The sequence below is a fragment of the Cimex lectularius genome, unplaced genomic scaffold (genome assembly GCF_000648675.2).
Source record: "Cimex lectularius strain Harlan isolate CLEC.00 unplaced genomic scaffold, Clec_2.1 scaffold237, whole genome shotgun sequence".
Lineage (NCBI taxonomy): Eukaryota > Metazoa > Arthropoda > Insecta > Hemiptera > Cimicidae > Cimex > Cimex lectularius.
In genome coordinates this window covers 528540-551110 of record NW_019392868.1, presented here as the reverse complement: position 1 = coordinate 551110, position 22571 = coordinate 528540, and the positions used below count along the sequence as shown (strand labels likewise).

General features: G+C 35.0%; 1 protein-coding gene across 3 annotated transcripts in view; it reads right to left on the bottom strand.

Annotated features, from left to right (window-relative positions):
* Positions 1-22571, bottom strand: part of LOC106668379 (trypsin-1-like) — a 42145-nt gene that overhangs the window by 2123 nt on the left and 17451 nt on the right. Inside the window, exons 1-4 of one of the 3 annotated variants that reach the window (XM_024228873.1) lie at positions 21024-21651; positions 16763-16834; positions 3570-3809; positions 2622-2799 (exon numbers count right to left, since the gene is read on the bottom strand). In XM_024228873.1, coding sequence (XP_024084641.1) covers positions 2622-2799; positions 3570-3809; positions 16763-16834; positions 21024-21075 — 542 coding nt within the window. In that variant the 5' untranslated portion in view covers positions 21076-21651. Of the gene's footprint in view, positions 1-2621; positions 2800-3569; positions 3810-16762; positions 16835-16939; positions 17354-21023; positions 21652-22571 lie in introns of those variants that run through there. The other 2 variants (XM_014397072.2, XM_014397071.2) reach the window with 2 other exon arrangements.

The window sequence follows — 22571 nt, the reverse complement described above, 5'->3', positions numbered from 1 at the left end:
ATCGTTTTAAAAACATTTAGCTTTGATGCTGCTTTCCATTCATTTATGTCATTTATTGTTCATTTAAATCTCGCAAAAAGATTCGTGGATTTCTTATGTTCAGTGAGTGATTACCATTATCTCCTCACTTTTGCCCTACCTTATCGATCCTTGCTTTATGTTTCGGGTTCACTGTTCCTGTTCCTACATCCGCATGTTTCCTTCACCTCCTACACGTCATTAGACCAAGCAACCTTAGGTTTGCATACCTAATTCAGTATGGGATTACACTGACGATGTTATGATGACAGAGGACGGAAGCAAAAACGACTACCCACCGATGACCATTAACCGTCACACTTGGTGAAGCAGTAGCAAAAAAGATCGATCTCGTTCTTATAATGATGTTTTATGAATACTGATTGATAACATCACTGGTAATATAATACATTTAAAAACTTGTCGACGCCCGGTCTGGTATATAAATTGTGTCGGAAGACTGCTTTAAGGTGTGGGATGTATTTTTTTTTATTCAACTTTCCTTGGAAAATGGTATCGCGATCCCACCAACCTACTTAACACACCGGTACTTCGCCAGGACACGGCAGCCTTTCCTTGGTTGTTTTTATTCTATTTAATTCTCACAGTCAATTTCCTTACGTAAATAAGGTGAAAGACCTGGGCTCGTGTGCTCAAGTGGAGGAAAAAATGGCTAAATTGCTCTTTCTGTAAAGATTGAATGTATTAATAATATTCAATGGACTTATTTATCACAAACAGAATATTTTTAACTGTTCTGGTGGATTATCACGCCATGGTCATGAGTAGGGCTGTGATTTATATGCAATAAAAACAGACAAATATGCACATATATATGTAAATATATTTGGTAAAAACTGAAATTTAATACTGAAAATATGCGAAAACTGCCATGAGAAAAAAATAAGGAAACATTAAATTAAAGCACATAATTGGAAAGAGAAACAGTGGCAAGAGGAACATCACATTGCTAATATTAAAAAAGAAAAACGCATTAAAAAAAGTTAAATTTAAAAAATCCTTCGTCTCAGCCATCGAGACCAAGATCGGTCCATTTTCGATGAAGTCTCTGATTTTATGGGGTGTTTCATTGTATATAAGACTGAGGGTACTTTCGTGGGGAACGGTTTTCCCTGTGTATTTCTCAAAAAAAACCTTGCATTCAGGGTGGCTTAGTTTATGGACGGGTATGTCAGCTCTAACTAAAGAACGACATAAATCGGTGTCGAAACCGGACTTTTCGGTCAGCTCTTGTGGCTGCTTGTGTCACAAAGGTTTGTTGAAACTTAGACTTCCTACCTTTGTTTTCCTTGTTTTTTGCTGTCTTTATGTGCTGTCCTACCAAACAACGTGTAGCTGTTGATACAGGTTTATCACAACAAACACAGTATAAAACATCTGCATAGTCCTTTAAAAGTTTCACTTGAAAACTCACTATATTCTTTTGAACAAGATCTTTGCTGTGATTTTTGGCATTTTGGAGTCTTCAGTTCACAACCCACAAATGTGGGCCATACTCAGAGGAGTGTAGGACTACTAACCGGTCATTGGCATCTGAGAAAACATCTACACAACATGGTCATATACAACGATGATCCCATCTGCAGATTATGTAATGAGGAGGAGGAAACAGCCACCCATATCATCTTCGAATGTGAAGCAACAGCTCAATGGAGATTTAACCTAACATATGGAAAAAACTTAGGGAGTCAAATTACAGCAGCGACAGTCAATGACCTGATACTTCAAGGAGAAGGATTGAGTCTATCGCACTGAACTAAGGAACTAGGAGGTACAATAAGCCAAAAGGCTGCAGTCCCTGGGTAGCACAAACCCCGCTTCCTAGTATCCAATTTACCATACCATACCATACAACACACAAATAATGTTTCATGATGGAAAACGCATGAGAGACTTGGTAAAACTGAGAATTATGATGGTAGGGAAAGAAGAGAACTGAGGTCGTAATATTTCTATGAATCCAATTATACTATTCCAAGAGAACTTTTACAGTGGTACAACACTATTCCTTTCTTTATTTATACCAAGAGAAGCTAAGGCGGCCGAAAGCGGTGGAGCAGCAACTGAACAAACACAAATTCGTTCATTATGTGGAAACGGAAAAATGGGAGACCGTAGCTCTTTTCGGAGAATTTTTCTTTTTGCCTGCTCTGAAACATTAAAATTTGACGTGCCAAATACCGATATGCCGGATATGTAAAGAAAATATGCAGTTATAACCCACTTATGCAAAAATATGCATTTATGGCAATATATGCGCAAATATTCAAAATAAATATAGCTTAAATTGATTTCAAATGTTTCAAAACATATACAGTTTGTTAAAACTGGATATTTTAGTTAACCAGGAAAAATATGCAAATGCATATATTTCACAGCCCTAGTCATGAGTAAGAAGCAGAGAATTCACTTCTTCAATTTTCCTGGATATCTTTGTTTTTCTTTATTCACATAAAATTCAAAAATACAGTATCAAAGGTTCTGCGGTATCGATCATTCTCAATAGTGTGCTTAATATCTTTTAACATTTATAATCAAAACTTTTTGTATATAATGAATAATGTATTTTGTTTCTCGATTACCTATGGACGCAGTGTGCAGCTGTAAGTACGAAAAATTTGGACACCAGGACGCCTCCGCACTGGTACCCGGCGATCCTCAGGTGCGCCTGCCACGGAAGCTCGCCGAAATAGGCTTCCGAGCCGCCGATGATCCTTTTTTGCAGCATCATCGCCGGCCGGCCGCATACCACCTGCAATGCTGCAAAAATTTCAAGATGAATGAAACAATTATATAGGCTTGGTCTGCCTTCTTGCTCTTTTGGTCTGTCAAACGCATCATTCAGTGGGGTCCGTGTGATTTTCCATCAATCCGTCAAGTACCTTTTGCCACGTTGAATCAGCTTTTTGCTATTACCGATCAATATTTTTGTATACGTCGAATTGTAGTTTTGTCGGTTTTTGTGCATGTTATGTCAACGAAATTTTTTCTGTTGAAAGACTGAAAAAACATCTTGGTGTGTCGTGTTTTACATACTGGTGTAAGGAAAGTTGCTTCTGGTAGTGCATAAAAAAATATTGATTTATTTTTGTTTTCATGAGTGCACTCGGGTAAAGAACATTCTCGGGCTGGCATACATTTCAAATTCGGTCTGCCGGGGGCGCTGTGATTTTTAATTTCCTTTTACAGGTGAAAGGTGTTTAATTTTCCACCGGCCACCCAGATATGACACAAGAAGTTCGGCCCACTTGTAAAAACGTTTTCCGGCCAATTTTGCCGAGCGATTAGACGCCCGGACGAGCCGACATCCCGCAGTGCCCCCGGGGCGGGACGTACTACACGAAACCGGAAGTCATTTACTAGTACCGCTGTTCGTCCCCCATACAGGGTAGGAAAATCCTAAAAACTGCAACGTGTGTGGTCGCTAAAAGGCGAAAAGAAAATCGGAAAATAAAATAAAACCACCATCTTGTGTCACCTAGTCTGCAGGCAATCGAGTGATGCTAAAACTACAATTCGATGTTTCTTACAGTTGTGGCCGTTTAGCCGGTTGACAGAGTCCCTCCGCCTCTGGATCTTAGGCGGATCCCGCAGTGCCTTCGGTGGGACGCAACACGCGAAAAGCCAGGACGAGAAGGGAAAAGAAGACTCGCACCCGCCCTCCGACCGGCCTCCGATCAGCCAACAAGCGAGACTGAACGAACAGCTGAACGTCTCTCCTCGGAAGCGGCACGTCTCGCCGTTGCCCCTGTCCTTCTCTTCACCACTTCCTGTAACAAAAAACAGCAAAATTCATTAGAGTCCCATCCGGTTTGACAATTGAAAAAATAAAGTGTGAAAACTGTAAAGAGTATAGGTACATATATGAGTCATTTTTGTCAAAATTTTATCTATTTACTGTCATTGTAAATGAAAATAACATTTAAAGGATTGGGTCATAGCATATTTCCCAGTCATGAATTGATCCTAAACAGTTGTTTTCTAAACTTAGGAAATCGTATTATAAAATTGTTTTACAAACATTCAATTTTTTGTTTGCATGTGGTCTGCATAGTTTTGATCAAAATATCTTAGCTGTTTTGACCTTTCAGACCATTGAACTTCTAGAATAGAAATTTAACCTTTTGAATATTGAATGATTTTACAAATCAAATTCATCCTTTTGGAAAATAATTGGGCTCTCTGTAACAAATCAAATCCCCATTTCTCAAATTAAAATTCACCTTTTTACAAATCAAAATCACCGTTTTGTAAGTTGAATTCATTAAAATCACCAATTTACAAATAAAATTCATTTCTTTGAAAATTAAATTCAGCCTTTTGCTAATTAAATTCACCTTTTTACAAATCAAATTTATCTTTTTGCAAATTAAATTCACCTATTTACAAATAAAATACATTTCTTTGCAAATCAAATTCACATTTTTACTAATAAAATTCATCCTTTTGAATATTAAATGGACTCTGTATGTCTCTCTCTGTACTCTGCATATCAAATTCCCCATTTCTGAAATGAAAATTCACCTTTTTGGAAATTAAATTCAACTATTTACAAATAAAATACATTTCTTTGCAAATTAAATTCACCTTTTTACAAATCAAATTCATCCTTTTGCGATTTAAATAACCCGTTTATAAATCAAACTCCCTTTTCGCAAATTAAATTAAACTTTTTTGAAATCAAATTCACTATTTTGCTAATTAAATTCACCTCATTACTAATTAAATTCATCCTTTTGCAAATAAAATTAACATTTTTACTAATAAAAGTCTCCTTTTGCAAAAAAATTCACCTCATTACAAATCAAATTTATCTTTTTGCAAATTAAATTCACCTCATTTCAAATAAAATGCATCCTTTTGCAAATAAAATTCACATTTTTACTAATAAAGTTCATCCTTTTGCATATTAAATGGACTCTGTATGTCTCTCTCTGTACTCAGCATATCAAATTCCCCATTTCTGAAATTAAAATTCACCTTTTTACAAATTAAAATCACCCTTTTGCAAATTAAATTCACCTATTTACAAATAAAATACATTTCTTTGCAAATTAAGTTCACCTTTTTACAAATCAAATTTACCTTTTTGCAAATTAAATTCACACGTTGATAAAACAAAGTCACCCTTTCACATATTAAATTAACCCTTTAGCAAATCAAATTCATCCTTTTGCGATTTAAATAACCCGTTTATAAATCAAACTCCCTTTTCGCAAAGTAAATTAAACTTTTTAGAAATAAAATTCACTATTTTGCAAATTAAATTCACCTCATTACAAATAAAATTCATCTATTTGCAAATCAAATTCACATTTTTACTAATAAAATTCATCGTTTTGAATATTAAATGGACTCTGTATGTCTCTCTCTGTACTCTGCATATCAAATTCCCCATTTCTGAAATGAAAATTCACCTTTTTACAAATCAAAATCACCCTTTTGCAAATTAAATTCAACTATTTGCAAATAAAATACATTTCTTTGCAAATTAAATTCACCTTTTTACAAATCAAATTTATCTTTTTGCAAAATAATTTCACACGTTGATAAAACAAAGTCACCCTTTCACTATTTACAAATAAAATACATTTCTTTGCAAATTAAATTCACCTTTTTACAAATCAAATTTATCTTTTTGCAAAATAAATTCACACGTTGATAAAACAAAGTCAACCTTTCACATATTAAATTTACCCGTTAGCAAACCAAATTCACCTTTGTAGAAAACAAATTCATCCTTTTGCGATTTAAATAACCCGTTTATAAATCAAACTCCCCTTTCGCAAATTAAATTCACCTTTTTACAAATCAAATTTATCTTTTTGCAAATTAAATTGACCCAACACATGCAGTTCCAAACCCATTCAAACTCAAATTCCTTCTTAAATACATTCTCTCCTATTTACTCCTATTCGTTCAATTAGGGTGGTGGAGTTATCGATATTGTTTCATCACCTTTTACACGTATTATATAACTAACCTAATTGAGTGTCGATGGGGTAATCTATATCCGCCATAGATCCTGTCACACTACACATTCAACCTAATAAGTAAATTCAGTCTGTATACACTCTAATTACACACAAAATCCTATCATTACTGTTTAAAATAAAACAACCCTGTTTCCTCCAAAATTTGGAACAGGGGACCCAGATACTCATTGACGTGCTCAAGCTCGACTCTCACATATCGACACGCTCTCTAACTGGAGTTAAGAAATTGCACTTCTCGATTAGGTGCGATACATCGAGCAACCTTTCTCTAGACGGCGGACACATTGTACGCGGGCTTTGGCCCAAAAGTAAGTGTCCTTGGCCTATCCTTAATCGGGTGAGGATGAGTCAGATCCTCTGAGGGCCACCTACCGACAGCGCTTTTGAAACATTAGAGCTTCTCTGCTGTCCCAGCCCACCCACACTCCTACCTTTTCTTAATTTTTTTAGACCTAAAACTGTCCATAATAAACANCGAAATCCGGATCGTTGCAAAACAACTTACTGTGAGTAGGAACTATCCTTTTTAAAAAGTATTTTCTTAATCATGTATTTTATTGCATTTTTAGCGTCAGATAGCATGATCGCGGTGGTTTAGTACGGAAGTTGGGATGTCCAGGCCTTAGCCGCCTCATTCGCCTTTTTGTTACTCCAGAACTATTTGTCCAGTTACCCAGAAAACACCGAGACGCTCCAGTTCATGGTATTCTCCAACAAGAGCACAACGGAAAACCAGTCACGGACAGCAGTATCCACGTTGATGGTGTCGGTACAGATTAGGTAGAGCCACGATCCTTTCGAACACCCCGACCGCGTACTAAATACTTTTGCTATACTTATCAATACTTATCAATTTAGAATAATTTAGTTTTATGTATTATGTTCATTTTTTCTTTACGGATGTCGAAATAGATTAGGTAAAAATGCGTTTTCCTATTATTAAATATAGCTAGCCGACGAAGACTAATGGATGTTTTTCAAATTAATTTTACCCTTTTACAAATTAAATTTATTCCGTTCTCAAGAAAGCATAAGCACGTGGAAATATGCGATACATCGGAAATTTCAAGACGGGATTTAGAGGCAAATTAACTCGGTTCCTCAGTAACGTTACTGTAAGTAACCTCAGTAAGCTTCTCAGGGTTCAGTGATAAGCGTTATCATATTGTTATTGGTTGTTTAATTAAATTTATTTATTTTTTATTATTATGTATTGTTAAATGCAAAATAATAATAAATATTTTTATAAAATTGTATTTTTTGTGTTTTTCTCTATGTATGGAATAAAATAAATAATAAGATAAAAAATACATGTAATAAACTATTGGAAAATGACAGTGAAACGTTAAGATGAACGTATTTGTAGGTTTTGATGTATTTCTTACTAGTTGGTAGGTAATTAAACGCAACGAGTGCTAAAATTAGTCAAAATGTGAAGTAATATTCAATCGAATTTTTTTTTTAAATCTCTAGGCAGCCAACGTTTATACAGATCGTTGTAGGACATTTTTTATGCATGTATCGATTTTTAGTTTTTTCTTCACGCCAAAGTTTAGAGGTTTGAGTTACAGATTACTTACTGGTGCGATTTTATGAACAAAACATGGCCATGTTATGATTTTTGTACATTTCTAGTTGCCTTTTCAATCCTGGCACGGCCGTAAAATTTGTAACAGCCCAGTTAATTTTTTAGAGCTATTTTTGAACGGTATTCCTATTCCAGTTAATATTTGTAAGAATTATCTGACAGGTCCGCTTAAGATAAAAGCCTGAAGAAGTAGGATGAAGTTCGGCTGAAACGCCGGAGACGCCTCGGAATTGCTTTCCGCCAGTCATGCGAAGGACGGCTCAACTCGTAAAACGAGGCGAGGATTTAGAGATTTTAGAAGGGGCGGGAAAGATGAAGCGATCGGCGATTATCCCGAACGGGAACGGGTTCGGAGCTTGACCTTGTAACGGCCTTGCTCCCGGAAATCTGGGTCATCTCCCTGTTCCACATCGGAGGCCAGACTGCATCGCCACCGACAACACGGAGTTCGGCTCCGCTCTTACGAATTACGGGGTCGGGATCGCCCGAATCCGAAATTAACAACCTTCCTCTTTCAAGGACCACCGACTGAATCACATCCTAGATCGGGGCGTCACGACTGGTCTAGTTCGTCCTTTGCACGTGCCCCGACCTGACTCCTAAACTGATACCCGACCCGGAATAATTCCCCCGTCTGGAAACAGGCGCTTTTCTTTTTCGTACCGAGGTGTTGTGCGATTCCTTGCAATCCCCCGGGACCGAGGCTCATCGGCAGTACTGCGTAGGATGTCGGACCTTCATCCATCAAGCGACCACTTGCCCTTCTTCAGGACCAAGCCAACTTCTATCTCAAATCGCAAGTTTATACATCACAACAGAAATAACGTATACAAGTTTACAAAATATCAACATAAACATTAACTTAATCTTTTAATATAAGGTTTTAGTCGAAATGAAAAAGTTAGTGTCACGAGCGGGATTCGAACCGACGACCTTCGGCTAAATACGCCGTTGTTCTAACCACTTGAGCTATCGTGAGTTCGATCCACTCGGACACCAACTCCCCGTCTCAACCTAAACCTTTCGAAGTCACGATAGTTCAAGTGGTTAGAGCAGCGGCGTATTTAACCTAACACTTTCATTTGAACCAAAACTTACATGACAAGATTAAGTAATTGAAAGAAGTAATTTGGTCAATAGACTACTACATATAACAGATTTTAAAAATATTAACTTTTGAACATGGTCAATATATTCGATTAATGAAGAATTCAGGGTACAAGTACCAGTTTCTCGAAGAGTTTGGGAGTTTCCATGTGGTGCTAGTGCGGTTGTGCTGTAGGTCCCAAAAAATGTTATCATATCAGACAAGTAAGAGTAGCACCATAGTTTCCTACTACTATATATTGCACCATAGTCTGTAAATATCATCGTGTTGAATGAATGTCAACCAATCTTTTTTGAAGATATCTTATTGATTATATGCTAACCTCCAAGCAAGCCTCTTAAGATTCGGAGTTTCTTCATGCTTCTGTTTATTTCATACCTTTACTTTCAAATTTTGCAAGGATTGGACTGTTTGTGTCTGGGGCTGTCTAACTTACCGCTGAAGTTTGGGAAGATCTGGTCATTAGAAACAACTAATTAAGGTTTTTAGTTGAGATCAAAAAGTCAATAGCACGAGCGGGATTCGAACCCACGATCTTCGGCTTGATACGCCGCTGCTCTACCACTTGAGACCTACCACCTGACCAACCTAAAACCTTTCGAATTTGATGTCCGAGTGGATCGAAGTCAAGTGATTAGAGCAGCGGCGTATTGAGCCAATGGTCGTTGGGTTCGAATCCCGCTCGTGGCACTGACTTTTTCATTTCAACCAAAACCTTACATATAAAGATATTCTTAATAATATAAAAATCTTTTATTCATGGGAAAAATAGCAAAAATTCTTTAATCAGGCTAGCAGACTAATTCCATGTTTTAAAATACATTTTATAATTTTGAAACATGATTAAATGAAAATGAAATTTATAAACACATGTGATATAAAAATGGAACTTGTAAGAAAAACATAGATAAACTCGCATCCTATAGGGTTACTGCAAGAAAGAAAAAATATGTTTGTGTCCCTCTGATACACATCACTTCCTCACTCTAACCTCAGTCTCTATTCGAATATGTTTTATGACAGTGGGTTTCCGTCCCGCAGTGGTAGTCCTGTCATCGTTGTAACAGTTTGTCAAGCAAGGGCGTCAACTTCTGTAATTCTCTCTGTAAAGTGTGAGCCAGTTTTCCATATCGAACATCGTTAGGATTTGTCAACCTCACGACTGGTGGAGGAAACTATAGATCTTATCAACAGAATCTCTTTCAGGTTTGAGAATAAGGTGACCCTCATTTGGATACCAGCACATAAAGGACAATGAAAAGGCGGATGGCCGAGCCAAAGAAGGTTCTAATACTGCGTTTGTCGGGCCACAACCGTTATTACCTCACTCTATGAGCACAGCGAAAGAGAGTATTAATAAATGGGGCATGAAACAATTCCTTAGGGAGTGGAATTTATCCCCCGGACACAGGCAATCGAAAGAGTTTGTTAAGGCGATCAAACCAGCAGAATCGAAATGGCTATTCTCGATCTCAAGGAAGGGAATTAGGAGGCTGATTCTGACGGGCCACTACCCACTGAGAAGACACCTCTTCGTAATGGGTACCCTACCAGATCCCTTTTGCCGCTTCTGCGAAATAAAAGAAGAAACGGCAAGGCACTACCTCGCAGAGTTTGATAAGTATGCTAAGTCTAAATTTGAAATCTTTGAAGGAGAGGACATCACCAAATCACTCCTCGAGATAAAATAGTCCAAAATCTTGGGGTTTGTGAACAAGTCCAAGAGGTTTATGCAGGACACGTGAGCCGACCAAGTACCGGACGTTTTAGGGATGGGGTACGAGTCTACCCAGGCATTTAACCCCTCGGGTCATGGTCGCCCACCCTGCATAATATATATATTATGATTATTATGATATATTATATATATATGATTTTCAGTCCTTGTGCAAGTGTTAACTATCTCCCGTGATATCTATGTGCTTGTGTTTCAAGTTTTCACCTGCACATATTTCGGTTTGAAAAATATTACAATACTAGCTGATAAGTTCTGAGTCCTTTCTGGCACCAAATACTAAACGACCCTGAGTTCTAGAACTATCGCTGTACCTACTCGACCGATGATATTTGCATCAAACTTCCATGTCTACTATTCATGTCAACTACAAATAAACTAACATAAGACAGAGAAAAAAAAGACAATGGAGGGGCAACGGTTTAGGCGTTGACACGGCGCTCATCACGTTAAGGTAACGTCCCGGGTTCGAATCAAACGGCCTTCTTACAAATGGGCTTTCTTTTCAAAAACACCGGCACCATGAGGGTTTTATATGACCTCCGCTGTTGCGAACCTTCGTGAAACAAAAAACAATGGTCAATGCTTTCAATGCATTTAGAATTTGGAATTTTTCAAAAGAAAAGATTTAGAAATTTTACTCTCAAATAAAAAGTCCTCACATGATTTCAATTTTTTAATTTATTTTTTAAATGACATATTTTCGTTTGACGGTAACAACTTTTACCGATAAACGAACAAATATTTCATTGCAAAATAAGGAGATCTCACATGTACACAAGACAATACAATACTCCTATTATTATACAATAATAATATTGGCATGGCGGCGTCGATCGCCGCAACGCTTTGGGTGTTGAAACGGCGCTCATCACTGTAAGATAAAGGTACCGGGTTCGAATCCAGCGGCCTACTTACAAATGGGCTTTTTTTTTTTCAAAAACACCGACACCCTGAGGGTTTTATATGACCTCCACTGTTGCGAACCTTCGTGAAACAAAAGACGATGGTCAATGCTTTCAATGCATTTGTAGCTGGAAGAATATAACTAAACATAACAGCATAATATTCAACACAGGTAAACAATTATAGATAATCGCTGAATTTAGGCGAACAGAAATAACCTAGTTATCGTCTTATTTAAAGGTGCACATATATTATTATATATATTTTTTAAGGTAAAAAATAACAGTATGGAAACCCACTGAATTCCAAATTTGGTGCCCGTTTTATTAGGCCAATCAGAATTTATTCGGCTTTCATGTTTACCAAACTTTAAGGCCCGATTAAACGCTTTTTAAGTATGTTAATATTTAATTAACTCTCACTACATCAGATGAAAGGCAAAAAGGCAAATAAGAAAAACCGCTAGACGAAATGTAAGAGTGGTCAGATCGACATGCAGGAGCCTGTGTGACGGTGGTGCTTTTCTGTTTGGAGTGATAGAAAGATAAAGTCCTAAAACAAAGATTTTTACTCGAACAAGTTCTAATATATATCAATAGACGTTCATTGTATTTCCAGTGAGTTTCCATTGTCCAGCTCCTGGTGCCACGCTCGTAAGTCACTCACCGTGCCAGGAAAAAAGAAAGGATCGGTACTTAGATTCGATAAAAGCTTGGCACCTTTTATAACACTTCAGACGGTGTAGAAGTAGGTTGTTAGCCTTGTTTTTGTTATTGTACTGGTATTCACACATCGAATAAATGCACCTGGAATCATTATGGGGATCACACAGTCGCGTATAGAAATATAACGGCGAAACTAATTTCGTTCGTGATGCAAAACAAATTGTTGAACTGGGTCTGCCATCTCGCATTCACTCATAGCCCTTTCAATTCTCTTACAGGAAACGTGTTGTTATTTAAATTAACTTTTTTTGGCAAACTCGCGTTTTAAAACTACTAATTTTCTTGAACTGTTTCACCGGCCAAAATGATGTTTTATGATATAACGGTAACCAATCTTTCTTTTCTTTTACCTATTCACGCTAATCCATTTCGTGCACACGCCTCAATTCATTCTCACTACCCAAGAGTACAACATAACTTCGAGGTATTTGAGTATAAGCCGTTCATTCATGCAAATAAATACATTCGTTCCATACAAAATTTCGTTGTTGTGGGTCGTAATATCAATAAAAAAAACTATAATTTATTTTTTAAATTTAAATTGAGATAATTTCTTATCGACCGCATCGATTCAATATATACATGTAACATCTTTAAGAAAAGGAATCTTCGATGCATTTCCCGATGGAATACTGGAATGGCTCTTAAAAAAGTGCTGAGATTAATGTAACTAAGTAAATAAATTAATGTTAACAGATACATAAATCATTGTCAAATAAAGTGATGGAAATTGAATGTCAACTTGAATAAATGAGAAAATTATTATTTTCAGAAACAGGGTAGGAAACTAGCTAGAACGATGACACTTCCAGGGTAAGAAATCTGAAGTACATAGTTTAAAAAAAGTACCCAAAAGGCCTGGATACTAAAGAATAAAACCCAAACGATAGAAAAATGAAACAAGCCCCATAAAACCGAGGCAATAAATTTAGCAAACAACAAAACAAGGAAAATTGTACAAAATATCTATACTAAACACAGACAAAAGAAAAAATTAACAATACAGAAGTTGTAAAACCTAGTACAAACCAAAAAAAAGAAAAATTCAACGTAAACATCAAATAAAAAAGAGATAATAAACATAGCGAACAACAAAAGCAGGAAAATTGGACAAAATATCTATATTAAACACAGACAAAAGAAAAATTAACAATACAGAAGTTGTAAAACCCAGTACAAACCAAAAAAAGAAGAAAAATTCAACGTAAACTTCAAACATAAAAGAGACAATAAACACAACGAACAGCAAATGCAGGAAAATTGTACAAAATATCTATACTAAACACAGACAAAAGAAAAATTAACAACAATACAAAAGTTGTAAAACCCAGTACAACCAGAAAAAAATAAGAAAAATTCAACGTAAACATCAAACAAAAAAAGGACAATAAACATAGCGAACAACAAAAGCAGGAAAACTGGAGAAAATATTTATATTAAACACAGACAAAAGAAAAACAACAATTTTGTACAAACCAAAAAAACGGGGAAAAATTCAATGTAAACATCAAACAAAAAAAGACAATAAACATAGCGAACAACAAAAGCAGGAAATCATCTTCAGGGCCTGGGATTTACAAACAATGTTTACATTTAACAATTACATTTAGGATGTGGAAAAGTGAATTTATACAATGCAAAATATATTTTATATTCAAACAAAGTATTTCTACTAACTCAAAGTGTTTGTCTTCTGTGTAATTGTGCCATTCTTGCGTGTCGTGTTGAGAGTGCCAGTGAGATTTTGCCGTTTTATGTTTATATACGTTGGAGGATTTTGAAGGGGTGGGGAAGTAAGTCGGTATAGAAAAGACATTTTTGTATAAGGCATCGGCTTCTTTGAGGCCCTGAAGATGATCTCAATAAAGATCGAAACGTTGGCACGATAAAGGAAATGTTTTTCTGAAACCTACATCACACCAGACCGCATCTCACGATTTCTGAATAGTCATCATATTCATCGATAATTTCGGTTTCTTTTGTTTTAAGTTTCTATGCTGTATTTCGGTTTAATGCTTGGACAAATGTTGGCTGTTATTCGAAGTAAAAAAACGCTTGTTTGCCAAAAGTGAAAAGCGGTACTTGGAATCGCGAGAGTAAAAGCTGCAAAAAAGCCCGTTTTCTCGTTTCCCTTTCTTGAAACATCCGACGGCAATCCGCTAAAAGCCTTCTCGAGTGAAAACGCACGCCTTTCTGTCTGCATAAGACACATAAAAATTACAGCTTTTTTTTCTTTCTGGAAAAATATGCTTTCACATGTGCTTGATGTGCGAAAAGCCGTGTCTTGGCCAAGAACGGAAAACGCGAAATCGACTTACGTACAAAAGTATACGTACATATCCTCTTTGCCAAGTTGACAACAATTCCAATTATGTAATCATTAACTACGCTTTATTTTTGATCTAATAAATAATTAAATAATAAAAGTAATTGACGAAATAGAATAATTTTAAATGTTACTTCTTCTTAGTTATTGACCATCTATTGACCCAACGAATCATTAAGATAGTTAATTTGTTTTGTGTCAATAAAATGTGTAAATAAAATGTAGTTTATAAATATAAAGAACAGTAATATTGCAATATATTATAGATATATACACTGCCCCTCGAAAAACAGACCACCTGGTTTTTGCACGAAAAATGGTCAAATTTGGAATTGCATATTCTCACCTTTTAAGTCACGGACCTGTGCTCGGACTCAATTTTTTTTTTAATTTTACGTTGAACAAGTTGGCTTTTTTAGATGTTTTCCTAGCTTCAGTCATTCATCAGTAAATTAAAAAATTCGAGAGCATGTTAAGTTTTTCCCTTTTTACAAAAACTTCAAATTGAGCCGTAGAGCCAAGAAATCGTCCTGGAGCGGTGCCCTATAGCAATCGATAGGAGATTTTAATAAGCTTTTCAATTGGTCACCTTCCATTTTGCCCCATTTTTCAACCGTTGTCGAGTTATTTACGATTTTTGGGCAACAAACGTGGTTTTTACGTGTTCATGGAGAACAAACCGATCACTCTCTCACTCACTCTCTCTCTCTCTCTCTCTCTCCTCTCTCTCTCGATTTTCAAGAATGTATAAATTTGAACCGTCATGTTTTCGCAATTTTACGCTCTACAACTTTAGTTCCGTGGAATTTTTCAAAACGTGAACAGCGGAGCGAGAATTCTTTTTTTTTCTTACATTGACCTTTTGCGATGAGGAATACTTCTGCTGTCGACAGCCAATAGTTTTCCTCAACACGGAAATTCAACTTTTCCTTCCCGTTTTACAGTTGTTGGGGCAGTTTAGCATCGAATAATGTGTTGAAACAGTGGGTTTATTTATGATAAAAAACAACAACATAAAAAGAGACAATAAACATTGTGAACAAACAAAATTGGACAAAATATCTAAATTAAACAGAGAGGAAAAAAGAACTACAATAGGAAATAGTAAAAACCAATTTTAACCTAATAAAAAATCAACATAATTTGGTTGTTCACTACGACTATTGTCTTTTTTTTACTTTTTACGCATTTTGTGCTTTTATATAAAAGAAAAGTTGGTTTTCACAACTTCATTTTTTTGTCGCTATGTTTATTGTCTCTTTTTTATGTTTTTAATGTTTTTTTGCTGTTTTATTAAGGTAAGTTGGTTTTTACACCTTTCGAATAGTTGCTATTTTTTTCTGTGTTGAGGGTAGATATTTGACCATTTTTTCTGCTTTGGTTGATCGCCATGGTTATGTCTCTTTTTTATGTTGTGTTTTTAATTTTTCGCACTGTGCGCTTTTCTTATTAGGGGAAAAGTTGATTTTTACAAATTTTGTATTGTTGTTCTTTTTTTGTCTGTAGAAATTTAGTCCATTTTTCTGCTTAGTTGTTCACAATGTTTACTGTTTCTTTGTTAAGTTTTTTTTTTATTTTAAGGTTTTTGTCCATTTTTTTCTACTTTGGTTTTTTGCTATGGTTAATGTCTCTTTTTTTGCACTTCGTGCTATTTTATTAGGGTAAAGTTGATTTTTACAACCTCTGTACTGTTGTTCTTTTTTTTTGTCTGTGTTTAGTGTAGAAATTTTGTCCATTTTTTCTACTTGTTTATTCACTATGCTTTCTGTTTATTTTTTAAGTTTTTTTAATCTTACACTTTTTGTGTATTTTTATTGAAGTGTAGAGCACGTGACGAAATTTGTCGTACGTGTAGGAGTCAACCTGTAATATCATAAGAATATTCAACATTCGATATCGCTTCATAATTAATTTCAATTCAGTATATAAAATTTTTAGTAATAAAATAGATTTCAATTTGCATATAATTTTACATTGTCTTTTTTTCACATAAAAAGCCTACATTACAACTTTTTTCGACAAAAATCAACATTATTCCAATATTCTTCAGGTTTTCTAAAATTAAGTTTTATTTCTGGAATAGTCAAACTAGTGGTAATTGATACGTCTATTGTTGTCAATAATTCTACTGATAATCAGTAATGTTAAATCTGTGATTGAAGTGCTAATTTTTGCAAAATTTTATGTAAATCAAAAGTACATTTATCTGGGCTTTTATGAGACCATTCTAGATGACTACTCTAGTTTGAACTGACATTTGACAAATTGCCACGATTATAAGTAGTAACTTATTCAACATTGACGGAAAGAAAGCAATTATAAATAAATTTAATGCTTACTTGAGAGCTGAACTTCTGCAAACCATAAAGCAAGTGTGAATGCGATGGCCATAACTCTTTTGCTCATCGTACCTAAAAACAAAAAGTATTTTAAAAAACTCTTTCAATGTTAAACTAAAATGCGTCAAATCATCTGAACGTGATTGACGGAGTGAATTATTATTTTATTTTTTTCACCGGTTCAGGATGCTTTATGACGAGGGCCGGCGGACCTTTCTTAGTGTCCTCGAGGTGGCTTTCATCTCGTGCCGTGGCCGGGTTATTTCGGTATCCCACACCCAAATCAAATTGAAGCCCATGAAATGGCCTGGCAGAAGAAAGGGTTCTAATCAAGCCGTCCTACTTCCGACTGCCGATTCGCCCATCCACCCACACGATCTTGGATATGGAGAAAATCTATTAGCGTGACTCAGGAACTGTTCGAAATTCCCTTGGGACGACAGCCTTTTAATTTTCTTCTCTTAGAAAGAGAGAAACCTTTCCATTACAACCGTCCAACCATGAGTTTACCAAAAAAATCAAACGTTTTTAAACCAAAGGAATTATTTAACCTTTTTTTTGTTACACTTCATCTATAACAAAAATTTGTGTACCGTCGGTGGAAGGCGACATACAGCCAGAATGTACGGATCCAAAGGTGGCATAACAACGATGAATAATATGGATCTCTGTATAGTCTAGGTGATAAACAGATACAAATTCAATTTTTTTTCAAACTATTTATTGCTTGTTTTCATAACCAAAATCATGGCTGTACAAATTGTTACTTGTACATTAAAAGTAGATTTTATTCAAATTAAAATAAATATTTTTGAAGGTTCATTTTCTTTCAAAAGGAAGCTTTCTGGAGCTTTACAAAGCTTAAAAGTTTGAAAGAGACCGTTGAGGTTCCTCACTGAAGAACGTGACGACGGAAACAAGTACGGTTCAGACAAAAAGCGAAAACATGCGGATCGAAAGTCAGTTCGTTCTGACGACGATCAATACAAGCAAATTTAAGCCCCAATTTTTATAACTGAACTAACTATAATCGATACAATATTATCCTATAATTCCAGTTATGACCTAATTAGTACAATGTCGGGTTTTTCCAACGTAGGTCTAAAGGACATGCAGATATTTATGAACTTAAGGGACTTAACAGTACTTATGGATTGTGATTGAGACATTGAATGAAATGTGTAGAGATTAGTGACCGTTAATCTATAGTTATTCAGATATCGTGAGATGCGGTCGGGAGTGATGTAGGTTTCAGAAAAATATTTTCTTTATCGTGCCAACGTTTCGATCTTTTATTGAGATCATAGGGCCTGGGATTTACAAACAATGTTTACATTTAACAAATACATTTAGGNTAATTTTCCAACAATTTAGCTTTCCTTTTCCTATTTATCCCCTTTATATATAATCCTGAAAGAATAATCTGGCCGAACTATTACCAACACATTGTTCCCCTTTGTCGGCTTTTTTCACTTCAAAGAAGCCGACGCCTTACACAAAATTGTCTTTTATATACCGACTTCCTTCCCCACCCCTTCAAAATCCAACGTATATAAACACAAAATAGCAAAATCTCGCTGGCACTCTCAACAAGACACGCAAGAATGGCACAATTGCACAGAAGACAAACACTTTGAGTGAGTAGAAATACTTTGATTGAATATATTTAAAAAAATATATTTTGCATTGTATAAATTCACTTATCCACATCCTAAATGTATTTGTTAAATGTAAACATTGTTTGTAAATCCCAGGCCCTGAAGATGATCTCAATAAAAGATCGAAACGTTGGCACGATAAAGAAAATGTTTTTCTGAAACCTACATCACTCCCGACCGCATCTCACGATATCTGAATAACTATTGAATGAAATTTTCACTGAAAGTGACATTAACCGAGACTAACTCGGCTAAGACAAGAAGCGATAATATGCGGATCCAAAGTTAGTTCCTCCTAACAACGATCAATAGAAAGAAACTGAAACCCCAATTTTTATGGCTGAACTAACTGTAATCTATACTATAATTTTATCATTCATCAAATAATAATTAATAAACATTGTAATTCCAGTTGTAAAATAATTTGTACAATGTTGGTTTTTTTCCAACGGTCTGAAGGACAAATAGTATTTATGAACTTACGGGATTCAACAGTACTTATGGATTATGATAAAAACGTTGAAGCAAATTTAAGCCTGAATTTTTTTGGCTGAACTAACTGTAAATCGATATACTTGTGTCATATAATTCAAGTTGTAAAATCATTAGTACATTGTTGGGTTTTTCCAATATAGGTTTGGAGGACAAATAGGTATTTACGATCTTAAGGTACTTAACAGTACTTATGGATTGTGATAAACCTAAAATATCTCGGCTAAGGCATAAAGCTATATTGTGCGGATCCAAAGTTACTTCGTCCTGACGACGATTAATAGAAACAAATTTAAACCCAAATTTTTATGTATGAACTAAATGTAAATTGATACAATTTTATCACATAATTCCAGTTGTGACATAATTAGTACAATGTCGGGTTTTTCCAACGTAGGCCTAAAGGACAAATAGGTACTTATGAGCTTAAGGGACTTGACCGTACTTATGGATTGTGATAAAAGATTGAATGAAATTTTCACTGAAGGTGACGTTATCCGAGACTAACTCGGATAAGACAAAAAGCGATATTATGCGGATCCAAAGTTGGTTCGCCCTAACAACGATCAATAGAAGGAATTTTAAACCCCAATTTTTATGGCTGAACTAACTGTATATACCATAATTACTGTACATACTATAACTAACGGTAAACTATCATTTTATCATATAATAATTAATAATACTGTAATCTATACTATAATTTGATCAGTCATAAGATAATAATTAATAAACATTATAATTCCAGTTGTGAAATAATTTGTACAATGTTGGTTTTTTTCAAACGGTCTGAAGGAAAAATAGTATTTATGAACTTATGGGACTCTGCAGTACTTATGGATTATGATAAAAACGTTGAAGCAAATTTAAGCCACAATATTTATGGCTGAACTAACTGTAAATTGATTCACTTTTATCAAGTAGTTCAAGTTGTAAAATAATTAGTGCAATGTTGGCTACTTTCAAAAATAGATCTGAAGGAACAATAAATTCTTAGGAACTTAAGAGACTTCGTAGTACTTATGGCGATTTGAATGTTTGAATGAATGAATGGCTGAAGCCGACAGACAAACCTGGCTCAGAGAAAGTGAGAAAAAATGCGGATCCAAAGTTAGTCCGGCCTAACTAAAGTGCATCAACCATAGATCAAAAATATATTTCAATAATTGTTTTAATAAATTTCATAAATCATATTGAGTTGTTCACTGCGTCTTACATAAAATTGACAAAATTCAAAATGAACGGCATTTCAGTGTTTTAAATAAACATTTGTAAATCCCAGGCTCTGAAGATGATCTCAATAAAAATCGAAACGTTGGCACGACAAAGAAAATGTTTTTCTAAAACCTACGTCACGGGTTCGAATCCAGCGGCCCTGCATTCGAACTCAACATACTTACAAATGGGCTTTTTTTCAAAAACACCGGCACCCTGAGGGTTTATATGACCTCTGCTGTTGCAAACCATCATAAAAAAATATATTTAAAAAAATAAAAAACGTGGATAATTTGTAATTACATTCATATCCAATCTATAAAAAAGAAAGTCGTATAAAAATAATATGTATTTATAAATCAGCAGCAAATTATGATTTTTGTACATTTTTCACTTACTCAAAATTTAGTGGCTTTTTCTCTCCCTTTGTAACATTTAATTGTTTCAAAATATATTTCAGAATCCTGTGTTTTATCAGGGGAAAGCAAAAAGTATTAAGATTGGCAAATAAGAATAATAAAAAATAATGTCGCTTGATGGTAAATTAAATTTTTAATGAACATAAATTATTACTTATTCAGAAATCGAGAGTCAATAATCAAATCAAAGTGCAGACAAACACATTGAGCCCTGAAGATGATTTCAATAAAGATCGAAACGTTGGCACGATAAAGAAAATGTTTTTCTGGAACCTACATCACACCAGACCGCATCTCACGATTTCTGAATAATCATCGACTAACGGTCACTAATCAACACACATTTACACACGTTTTAAATAAAGTTTGTACTTATCCTATGCTTAATTTATTTTATATAAATTACAATAAGTCAATACTCAGGTCTCTTTTTGAGAATCTTAATCTTCAGTTAAAAATGCCTATTTTTGAATTTACCTTCCTTGTTTTTCTTAGTTGCAACTTCTTCAAGTCGATTCGAAACCTTCATCCGGCGAATCCGTCGCCTCGCAAACGAGCTCTATTTTCCTCTTGAAAACAATTGTGTCAGTTTGAGTTTGAGGACAGTCCGCCTTCCGTTATTCTCGCATGGCTCTCCTGGAGCCATAGTAAAACACTCTCAACGAATTCTTCTCGAAATCAAGCTTTTCAAAACGGTGCTAAGTTTGTAATCAAGACAGGAAAAAACTTGGTTTTTAAAGCGACCAAATTAATTTTCTTTTTGAAATCTTAAGGATATCTTTTCAAACAAGAGTCGACACTGCAACAAAATGGCTAATCTCTAAAGTTACAAGGTGTACTTTTAAAAATATTGAACATTAACAAATGCGGTGTTCCCTCGAAAGTTTTCTCCACATATTAACCATGCAAATTTAACGAAAAGTACTTCAAGAGTGCATTGTTTGCTGATCTACATAGGACTTTCTTTCCCTGCGTCATAAAACTTTTACCGTAAAGAAAAAAAACTGTGTGGCTTTCACTGGCGTTAATGGCTTAGATAAACATCATCCGAATTCTTACAAACATCAAGAATTGACGGTCCAAAGTCTAGACAATCAGCAGACTTTCTATTGCAGATTTTGTATTTCTTTCTCAAAGGATGTCGGAAAAATACAACTACATCTACTATTTAAATTGTCAAGAAAAATGTATTTCTCATTTTAATATGGTATATAAAAATAATGACGTTTTGGGCTTTATAATTTTAATACATGATCATATAAATGTAGTTCTTTTTTTAAGTTGTTCATGTAATCAGTGGTTGTTAAAACTTGGAACAACCACCTTCTTGCATATATCGAATATATTTCAGGACTCACTTCAGCGATAATTTCGCCAGCTGGAAGGAAGTGCAATAACATAACATTAGAAAACATCAACTTTGTATATGCATAAATATAAGATGTAGTAATAACGATATAAATAGCAAGCAACATTTCCACACGAGAAGAACGAAGAACATGAGAGTCCATGAATAAATTTCAACTACATATGTACACGAAGCAAAAAGTATCCTGAAGGACATCGCCAACAATGAGAAGAAACTCGCATCGGCTATAAATCAGAGAACCTTTTTGTTAAAATGCAGACAACACAAGGCCCTGAAGATGATATCAATAAAGATCGAAACGTTGGCACGATAAAGAAAATGTTTTTCTGAAGCCTACATCACACCAGACCGCATCTCACGATTTCTGAAAAATAAATAGCAGTATAGCATACAAATTTAAAAATAATCCATTTACGTTTTTGTGGTCAATTGACCAAGTTACTTCTTTCAATTAATTATTCTTTTTATGTAAGGTCTTGGTTGAGATAAAAAAAAGTCAGTGAGTGTCACGAGCGGGATTCGAACCCACTACCTTCGGCTAAATACGCCGCTCTACCACTTGAACTATCGTGACTTCGATCCTCTCGTAATATAAAATATAATAATGATATTTTCCTAAGACGTATGCAAATTATGTTATGCTTATATACAAGATA